Below are 10,915 nucleotides of genomic sequence, written 5' to 3' on the forward strand. Positions count from 1 at the left end.
AACTTAAAAGCGTCTGCTGATTCCACGAAGCTATGTTATGGTAAGAGATCTACTCAAGTCAGCTTTGTACCAGGAGACAAGGTGTGGTTGTATAATCCCAAAAAGACCAAAGGGAAGTCTCCTAAGTTGTCTTTTCCATGGGAAGGCCCATATTACATAGTGGATCGTCTCTCAGATGTGACTTTCCAAATTAAATGTGGTCAGCGAGGTAAGGCAAAGGTGGTGCATGCTAACAGGCTTTGGCATTATCATGGTCCAGGACATTTCAGTTGGAATGAAATGAATAACGGAACAAATGACGCTGCTGAAGATGTGTCATCTGAAAAAGCCACTGTTGGAGAAGAAACTCTACCTGGTTTTGAGAAGGAAAACAGTGAAGCCGTTAATGAAGTTACTACCACTAATATGACTGCTACTGATAATGGGACATTTCCTAATGGAGCAGATGAATCCCATGTGAAGCAGAAGCCAATTACACAGAGACCAGTATGAAAGAAGAAACGTCCTATAAAATTAAGAGACCTTATTGTACTTGTAAATTCTGTACATTTAATCAAGTTATTGTTAATTAGCTATTGGTTTAATGTAAGTAGCTATTGTTCGAGACGAACAATACTAAGGAAGGGGCAGTGTTACGACAGCGGAAGTCACGTGACGCTGCTACCGCATGCGTGACTGAGCTTCTCGAATTATTGGGGAAGCTTGAGACGCCTCTTTATTAGTATATAAGCCTGGCGAGAAGTGCCAGTGGCATTGAATGTATGGTTAAGCGAACAGTAGTTACGGTTGTTCGGGTAATTTACGAGTCTGTTTCGAGATAGTGTGTGTTTGGCACTCGTAGAGAGCGAAGTTATCGAGATTGTGAATCCTTGTGATTTATTGCGTGTATTATAAAAGTTGTTAAGTTTAAAGTGACGAGAAACGTACTGACTGTGGAATTACTGTGTACTAAAAGTTTGTATCGAGAAAGAATAAACTGATTTAATAAAGAAAGGACTTGTATCGCTGAAGTTCCTCGGAAAGAATTTCTATGGGATATTAACAAACAAGCAGATACGTGACAATATTTCTGAAATAGATATGCCATACATTAATATATATGAAATAAAAATGAATAAAGGAAGTACGTTAATTTCCACATAGGCTTCAAACTTTTTTCAGTTTGATAGCTATACGAAGAGAAGATCGATTTGGAGTGATGATTAGGTTCAGTTGTGAGAATACGCTCTCACATTCGCCAGATGAAATCGGTATGAGGTCAATGGTCCTTTGTAATGAACAAACACTCTTAGAAAAAGTGGGACATTTTCTTCTTTAAAAAAAATGCACCGAAACGTTGTTCCGGATCGTTCAGTTACAAATTAAGCGCTGCTTAAACCTAATCTTGGAAGATGTGTGGTCTATTATTGACTTCACCATCTTTCACACAAGCTTGTTACAATGGAAATTGCAGTGTTGGATAACACGGTATCACTATAATCATGACCATTATATTCCTAGAGAGCATGATAAATAAGGGAGGTAAGTTCCAAAATAGTACATGATCTTGAACATTTTTTTTTTACGAAATGCAACTAACCTTATTAATATGTTTTTAAGTGGGATGTCTAGATAAAGCTTTCCAGAAATTCCACCTAGATATTTTTAACAATAGGGTATAAAGATATGTAAGCAAAAAAACAACAAAAAACCTAAGATATATTTGTTCACTTAAAGTTCCATTAACTCAATGTGCATGGGTGGGGGTCAAAGTGTGTATGCTATGATCTTTTACAGAGTGCTATTCAACATGGTATTATGTATTTGATATCCGAGTTATCAGCTATACATTTTACCCCAAATTGATGAGTTAGCAACGGTTTGTTGTAGAGGATATTAAATACAAGATACAATACACAGGGATACTAAAAAAAAACAAACTGTAGAGATGCATTTTGAAGGTTTTAGAGGCTATGAAAATGCAATATGCAAGCTGTAAGATGGTCAAAAGTATTTTTATTTTTCAAATTAACATCACCTTATACTCAAACTTGTTTGTCTCAATCAGACTGATGTCATCAATTCAGACACATCTTGAATATAAATACTTTAAGTTATAAGCCACGATCATCAGTGAACACACAGTTTTTGTTTGAAAGGAACTTAAGTTTTATTTGGTTTAGAAAGATTAATGCCCTTGATATACAAGCTTTCCCAAGTGTCCCAAACTAAAAGCACAGCAGTCACTTCTTAACAACAACAACAACAAAAAAAAACCAGGTGTTATATACTTCAGATTTACATCCACATCCAAAGTGTCACTAGTTTCCTAGTGCCATACTATTCATGTTTTTAAATATCGATCAGCCTAATTCCAACATTGATACAGACATTTATGATTTATAGATGTTCTTGCATTTGAACAACCATGGTAACATGATACATAAATATCATAGTTTTAATTTTTTAAGATTTGTTGGTGAAAAATGTGTTAAATATATACTGTCCATTATCTGATTTTTTCCCAAAGCAATGAAGTGCAGGTTCTCACAAGAGTATATCTTGGTGTTTAATTATTACTTTTTTTTATATATCTCAGTGAAAACAACTTATAATAAGAAACACCCCCATATGATTTGTTACAAAAAAAAAGATAAAAAGTATACTATCATCAGAATCTTCTTTAATTTTATTCTGGTCAGTATTGAGGGGTGGTTTTTTGATGATCTTAGAGAAAATGTATTACAATACACACCACTTCTTCCTTATACCTATTAATAACCTAAAAACACTGAAGAAACATATATATAGATATAGTTTTGATCATACTACATAACTAACAAAGTTAAAACAACGACAGAAAAATGGTTGTTCGTATACATTCAAGTTGGTCATCTTACTGAATTTGTGAAAGATTTCATAAGAGGATGAAAACTGAAAAGTAGAATATATACATCAAAGTTAATAAGCAATGAAATGGTTCAGTAAGTTTTAAAAGTTCAAAATGCACAAAAATGGCTATTACTAAAACAAACTGAAATTATATCAAAATGGTTGAAAAAGTAACTAACACCCAACTTAGAAAAATGTTCACGTGATCCAAATTGTAAACAAAAAATGATACTATGATGACTATCAAATTATCCTAAAAATTACTAAGTGCAACATACAGAAAAAAAACAAATACAACAGAGAATATTAAACTCATTAATAACCCGTCATTTCATAAAGTTCATTTATCTTAATAGTAATTGCTGATGATATATATGTATATATATACGTCTTGATATATTTCACGTGTAGCATACTTAACACAGATTTTCCCAAGCTTTCAATGAGTTGTAGTCTGGTTGTATGATGTTGCTCTAGTAAATGTCAATTAAAATCTCATAATTAAACTTTGAAACATGAAGAAAACTAATTGTTTGTGCTATAGTGATCTTAGAGTTCCAGATTTTTTCTCCAATCAAGGTTGTTTTAGGAGTAAAACTGAAGCTATCATAAAATATAGTATGAAATTCCTATATAATTTTAGGTTTTAACCATATTTTGAAAATGTTAATGTATTTGTTAAATATATTACCTGCAGTAATTAATATAAACTTATTACAAACATCACGAGATAATTTCAGAGTTAGATCTTGTTATACTTTTTTTTAGATTATTTTCTTTTCACATCAAAATTTTGTAACTCGCTCCCAAATTGTGTGAATTAGATAGATGACGTTTTCTACAAATTTTATATTCTACAATTATCTATTATTTTCAGTGCATAAAAACTAAATGTCACCCAGAAGAAGATGGTTAAGATACCATCCACTCAATTATCTTGCAAAGACTTGAATTTCTTTAAATCTCACACGTACTTGTAACAATCATAATATTGATACAAAGTGAAACAAGCAAAACAGCGTACTGCCACAGTTCGTATTTTCTTAAAAGTGAGAATGTTCTAATAATGGCTTGTTTTAAAAAAAATCATTACGAAACTTAAACATAATTTCTCCCACACAAAAATGGACACCTGATGTCATGGTCAGTATTATTATTAGTAACTAACAAGTAGTTATTAAGAACTGGCTCTCATTTGGTGCAATCGAGCAGGTGGGGTTCAGTAAAACCACAAAAACTTTATGTCCCAGCTAATTTAAAGCTTATATAATAATACAAATTTCACTTAAACAAAATTAATGTTACACTTTGTTAAAAACAGCAAAGTAAATAAAGCCACCAAACTAAACAGATGTTTACAGGATCTATGTTTATGTGTGTTGTAACCTAGCCCTTGAAGTTACTTAACATCATAGGAATTGGAAATGTTTAGTCAAATCCACAATTGCTTTTTTAAACAAACTGAAACACCCTAGACCTGTACAGTTTGAGGTATTACAGCTGTAGTTAATCAAGGGTTTACACAATATTAAACTTTCTTTATAAATTGAGCTATTTTGCCATTCTTATGGAATTTCTATTCAGCATGCAATATAGAATTGGTGATCAATTGTTAAAACAGCAATAAAAGCTTAACTGAAGTGTAATAAATAAACAAACAAGTTTGTCCACTCTCAAAATGACATCTTACAAAAATGTTTAAGTTTATTAAGGTACCATGAGTAAAATTAATCATATCACTAGTTAAGCATAACATAGGATACTGTATATACAGGGTTGGTATCCTCTAAGAAAGGATACTGACTTATTTGAAAGGGTTCCAAAGGCTACTGGGATGAGAGGGTCATCTGATGGAGACAGATTTTCTTATTTCCTCTTGAGAGAAGAAGGATAAGAGGTGATCTTGAAGTTTATAAGATTATTGGGGGGGATCTATAGGATAAAGGTCTCTAGTTTCTTTGTGCTATATTTGAAATGCAACAAGATGAGAGGACACAAGTTTAAGATTTGGTAAACAGTTTTATTTTTCTAACGAGGTGAATGATTTCTGGAATGAATTGGCACCAGCAGTATTGGAGGCCATCACTTTAAGAAGAGGATTTGATAATTTGTTGAAAAAAGTAAATGGAGAGTGTAAATGTTTTACTCTTCCCAAGGATGGGTGTGTAAGGACAGCCCTGATGGACCAAAAGATTCCTTGTTGTCAATTTGTTAAGTAAATGTCTCTAGAAGTAAACTGTTCAGTTTTTACCCCATAGATTTCTGTGAAAGAACTGGCTTAACTAATTATGAAAAAAACATGCTTCAGATAAGAAGAATCAAATATGGTAATGTGTATTTTACTTCATGAACTGCTAGCACAATATGACATTTACTCACTTTTTACAATTTCACGTGATATCACTCACAAGTAATCATTAAATAGCTTTAATGTAAATAATAAGCACGTTCTGAAGTAGAATTTTTGATTACTTAATATTAAGTAATAAAATATTACAACAAAAAATGCCCGATTCATATTTTAAACAGGAATATTCCAACAACCCCACCATAAATTCCTAAGGAACTGTCCAACTCCTATCCATAACTGTCATCACAGTTGACACAAGTATTTGAAGTTTCTATCAGTAGTATCTATAATCCTACAAAATTATCAATTTGAAATAACTATTCCCTCATTCAGTAGAAATTTAGTCCAAATTCAAAAAAAAGGGAACAAAATATTTTCAACTAAAATTATAACAGTAAGTCACTACACTTTGTAAAAAACAACTAGAAATAACAAGTGCATGGAAAATAATTTTTTTTTTTTACAATAACGTTTTAGATATTTTTGAAAGTTAACATTAACATGATATAAAAGCTAATTTTGATAAATTTCAGTTTTTAAAATGTTACGAGTTGGATTAAATATTTGATGAAATACATTATAATTGTTTTCAAATGTCAAAGAAGTTAGAAAGACAGATCAGTACTAAGGTATGGGGTCGGACTCTGCCGTTAAGTCTGTTTCTTAATACTTTGAATTCATTATTAAAGTGGATATTAGCACCAGATTAGAAAATTTGTCGACTATGATTAACTTAAGATACATCATTGTTGATTCACGACTTCAACTGTATTAAGCTAAAGTGTGTGACAAGAACCCTAGTGGAGAACAATATACCTACTCACTAAGTAATGTTTTTTATTTTGTTACGAAGTTTGAAAGAAAAAAAGACTAAATGCGAATACCTTGGCCTTCTTATGATAGGTGGGTGATGGCAAGTTTTAATATCATCCACAATCAGGATAACAACAAAGAACAGCCAGGACAAGTGGATATTTCATCTGCTGCCTTTCTAAGAGAATGTGGCTACATTTTTTTCTCTAACTTTGCAGACAAAATTCTAGACTTTCCAGGTTTGCAAATGCATTAAAGATACACATTGATATTCGAACTTTATCTCAGATTCTACCACTTTAGTTTGTAATCTGGCTATAAACATTTTAGAACACATTTACTTCGGACTATGGTACTAAAAATATCTTCAAACGTGGATACAGTTACATTTTTATTTATAAAACAATATTTGATCTCACAAGTCATCCAATAATAATGAATTGGATAATTACGATGAAATAAATTATCATAGGGAGACTGGTCAAAATTAAAATATACCAACAACTGGCATAGCTGAGCATCATGGGTTTGTGTGCACAATGCAGATTTTAAAATAAAAAGTCAGACTACAATTTTTAAATGAATTTTCACCCCTTTATCATATTCCCCAGCTAATGCAAGTTCATGGCCATTCTGCAAGATGGTAGCAGATTGTCAGCTGTAAGATGTGGCTATTCTGCAAAAAAAGATGGTAACAGTTTGTTAATTGAAACATATGGCCATTCTGCAAGAAGATGATGGCAAACTAAGCTGAAACATATGGCCATTTTGTAAGAAGATGAAACAGATTTTCAGCTAAAACATAGGCTATTAACTAATTGGGAATTAATATCTAATAACAATAATATTAAAACAGTAACTATTTAGTAATTCAGTCATAACAACTGCCATCTGATTGTCACAACCTTTTAAATACTTACAAATACACAATTCAAACCATAAATATAAAATAGTTACATAACCTCTAAAAGATAAGGGGAAGACTTGTCTAAGCTTTCCAAGAGCAAAAACTTCTTCCCCCTACAAAAATCATTTCTATATCCTGGGGCCATAATCAATACATAACTGGTACACTTCACATCCAAGCTGCCCGAGCAGAATCTATTAGATTGTAAGTGAATTTAATATTTTATGCACGTTTATTGGTAAAATTTGTGATAAAGAATGACTAAGACTACAAAAGTCATACAGGTATTTATTCCATTATATCACTAAGTAGTTGTGAATTTCTATTCCACAAATGTCTACCTGTACATAACCTTTGTTTTGGCTCATTCATTAAAATGCTTGAAAAACTATTTTTTTCCCATTCTTCACTTTTCTAAAAACAAAATTCTTTATAAAGATAGCAGATTATTAGCATCATGTGTCATGTAAGGTCAATTATTAGCATCATGTGTCACTTAAGGACAATTATTGGCATCATGTGTCACGTAAGGACAATTATTGGCATCATGTGTCACTTAAGGACAATTATTGGCATCATGTGTCACGTAAGGACAATTATTGGCATCATGTGTCACGTAAGGACAATTATTGGCATCATGTGTCACGTAAGGACAATTATTAGCATCATGTGTCACGTAAGGTCAATTATTAGCATCATGTGTCATGTAAGGTTATTAGAACATGATCAAGATCCTGTACAATCTATACTTCCCACCTGTCATTTTTATAAATGGATAGTGATATCAATTTCACCAATGACGTGTAGATACAATAAATACTAGTATATTAGTGTTTTTAAGGCTTAACCATTCAGAGAGTTTAACAAGACAAAGTAGCAGCTCATGTTTTAGATGAGATGAAAAAAAAAGGTTTACTAGGACAACTAAGTAAGATTAAAACTTAAAATTCATGTTGCAGGTATCACTAAAATATTAACCAGAAAATACAAAAATAACACAAGAAAAAAAAAATGTTCACTAGAACAACTACCAAGATAAAAACTTAAAATTCGTTCTTTGCAGGAATCACTCAATTTTTAACTAGAAAATACAAAACAAACACACTCATTGTTTTTTTTTAAATCCTATATTTAGCTACTGCTGTATATATTTTTTATAAATTTGCATTATAAAGAAACCTCACGGGGATTAGCACAGGAGTTTAGAAAGTTTAATTTACACATTTCAATACATACAGCTTAAGACAATAACATAAATTCCTGTACAATGTTTGAATTTTATTTTCTTCAGAGAGATATCTATCAAGTTATTATATATATATCTGTTAAAAATATATAGTTAAAGAACATTTTGCATTTGTAGTTCCACAATAAAAATCAACAAATTTTAAAATGTCATAGAGCAAATGCTATTCTATATAATATAGGCATCAAGACAGATGGGGAGAAAATGAGGAAATACTAATAAAAGAATTGGAAGTGACTAGAATGACAGAATAAGCTGGATTTAAGTCAGTGGATGTAAACTGTTTTCTGTGCAAATTTTTTCTATTAAATACTGATGTCCAAAAACTGTATTGGTGCTCTGTCCATAGTGCTTGCTGTATGCACACACATCAATCAGCCTGGCAGGAGAACATCCACTGCAAGTCACATGACCATCTGCACCACAGTAGTTCATTTTTCATGACATTTGTTATTCTTTTTTTTTTACATGTGAGGAAAATGAATTTTTCAATTGACACTTCACTTGTTGTTCGACAGAGCATTTGATAACCTGTAAATAAACCGAGATTTTTCAATCAACTCTACAGCATCAAGACGACGTGTTAAAAAAATAATGTAAAAAAAACGTTTCATAAAAGAATCTTACATTAAGCCTTACTAGTCATATTGTACTAAATTAATGAGAATATTTTTTGTGATAACTATAGAATTGAGAGAAAAATAAGCAAATGTAATATTTTTAAGCAATTTCAGGGTTAAAACTTAAGTTGAAAGATATTAAAAAAAAGAGTTAATTCTTACTTATGCAATCAAGACTACTTGTATTTTACTGACCATGATCTAGCAGTTAATTATTTTACTGGTTCTAAAAACATTTTTTGTGATAAAAAGATGTAGTATATGGAAATTTATGGAAAGCTACTCAAAAAGGGCAATATTTGAACTGACAGACTACAGGGAAGACAGATAGTCAACAGTACCCAATACCCTCGATCTGACTGACACTCTTATCGTACACCCACGGCTGCAAAGAGCAGAGCATCATTTTGTGGCAACGGAATGTGAATCACAGGCCCTCACATTCACACTCAACACTAGGCCATGCTTGGGTCAATAAAAAAATTTAACCCGTGTCACTTAGGTGAAGCAACAGATCATGAGAAAGTACTACAGAGTTGGGATATCTAACCAACAATTGGTAAATGGGAAGAAAAAACATTAAGAGCTTTCTCTCTATTCTATTTCATTGCTCAATATTTCCAAAGTGCTTGTAAAATACATAGCTACAACCTATTACATTAAACAGATTCTTAGAAAAAAACCATGTGAAAACGTGATATTAGTTGCTTTGGAAGCTTCTGGAATTAAAGTATATTTTTTCCTCTTTATACACCAAAAAAACTTGTTATCATTGGAATAATAAAAAAGGTTTATTTCTTTCTTTTTGTACATTTACGGCAAATTCTTAATAGTGGAATTAAAAAAAAAGAATCTTTCTTCTTTTCACACACACACCGAAGAATAAGTACCAGTGCAAGTTAAAATAAGTATATCCATTGTTAAAACATCTAAGATAAATTAATACTAGTGGAATTTAAAAAAAGCATTCATTCCATCTTGTACTAAAAGAAAATAATAATACCAAAAACATTTGTTTTCATACAGAAGACCAGTTAGTGGGTTCAAAAAGACAGGAGTATAAAGCTTTTCATTTTATGATCTATTGACTGTGGTAATCCTGGTTTAGAGGAATGATGGCGCACACTCCTGCTTCGAAGAATTGATAATATGGAACATTAGGTGAGAATAAGTGAAGAAAAGATGGACAACTTGAATGTGCACCATTAAAATCTGGAAGTTCTGGAGTTAGCTCTTCAGCTTAGACGACAGTGAACTCAAATTAAATGCAAAAATAAGATTATGGTAGCCCAAAGTGGGGCAAGGTTTCATTATCTTTAAGAGTAAGTGGGTAACCCTATTGGCACGAGATGGTACTAAGGCTGAAAGTGCAATGTCGAGTCTAGTGTGTCTGGGGCCTAACTTCCCCAGAAGATTTTAGAAATCAAGACTATCAGAAACACCATATCATGTATTTACTAGACTCTTTTCAAACAAAAATTAGGACATGAAAATGCAACAAATACTTGAACTCACATTCGTATTAGCTTTATTTGCATTACGAAAGTTGTACACTAGTTGTTCTTAACATCTTTTGTATAAATACGTTGAGATGTCTCTGAAGTAGGCAAAACTAGTTTGTTAATTTTGTGTGCGTGTGTGTGTTGCTATTTATTAGCTTAACCAATAACAGCATAATCACAATTCTTTGCACATGTAGGATCAGAGAATAGGCACGAGTATACTGCTGACTGCCCTATGATGTACGTTATACTTTCCTCACTTCTCGCTTACTTGAAAGCATTAGAAATGGCTTTGAAATGATTTAAAAACAAGTTATTTAAGGCTAAAAGAGACTAAAAAAAGGTTGTGGTTAAAGTGATTCTGGCGATAAAGTTTGTCCAGGTTAAAAAGTTGGCAGAATAGGCTTGTACAAAGCCAAAGTTCCAGGGAGGGAGAGATGTAATTTGCCACAGTAGATATGTGATTAACCTGGCATCTAATTAAAAATCCTGGTGATAAAGTTTGTCCAGGTTAAAAAGTTGGCAGAATAGGCTTGTACAAAGCCAAAGTTCCAGGGAGGGAGAGATGTAATTTGCCACAGTAGATATGTGATTAACCTGGCATCT

General features: G+C 32.1%; 1 protein-coding gene across 2 annotated transcripts in view; it reads right to left on the bottom strand.

Moving 5' to 3' along the window:
• Positions 1-1,975: 1,975 nt before the first annotated feature.
• The window catches only part of LOC106467939 (ADP-ribosylation factor-like protein 1), a 26,708-nt gene continuing 17,768 nt past the window's right edge, over positions 1,976-10,915 (bottom strand). For both annotated transcript variants that reach the window (XM_013928325.2, XM_022396169.1), the window contains exon 6: positions 1,976-8,718. In XM_013928325.2, coding sequence (XP_013783779.1) covers positions 8,688-8,718 — 31 coding nt within the window. In that variant the 3' untranslated portion in view covers positions 1,976-8,687. The remainder of the gene's footprint in view (positions 8,719-10,915) is intronic.

This window comes from Limulus polyphemus, unplaced genomic scaffold (assembly GCF_000517525.1).
Source record: "Limulus polyphemus unplaced genomic scaffold, Limulus_polyphemus-2.1.2 Scaffold2804, whole genome shotgun sequence".
Lineage (NCBI taxonomy): Eukaryota > Metazoa > Arthropoda > Merostomata > Xiphosura > Limulidae > Limulus > Limulus polyphemus.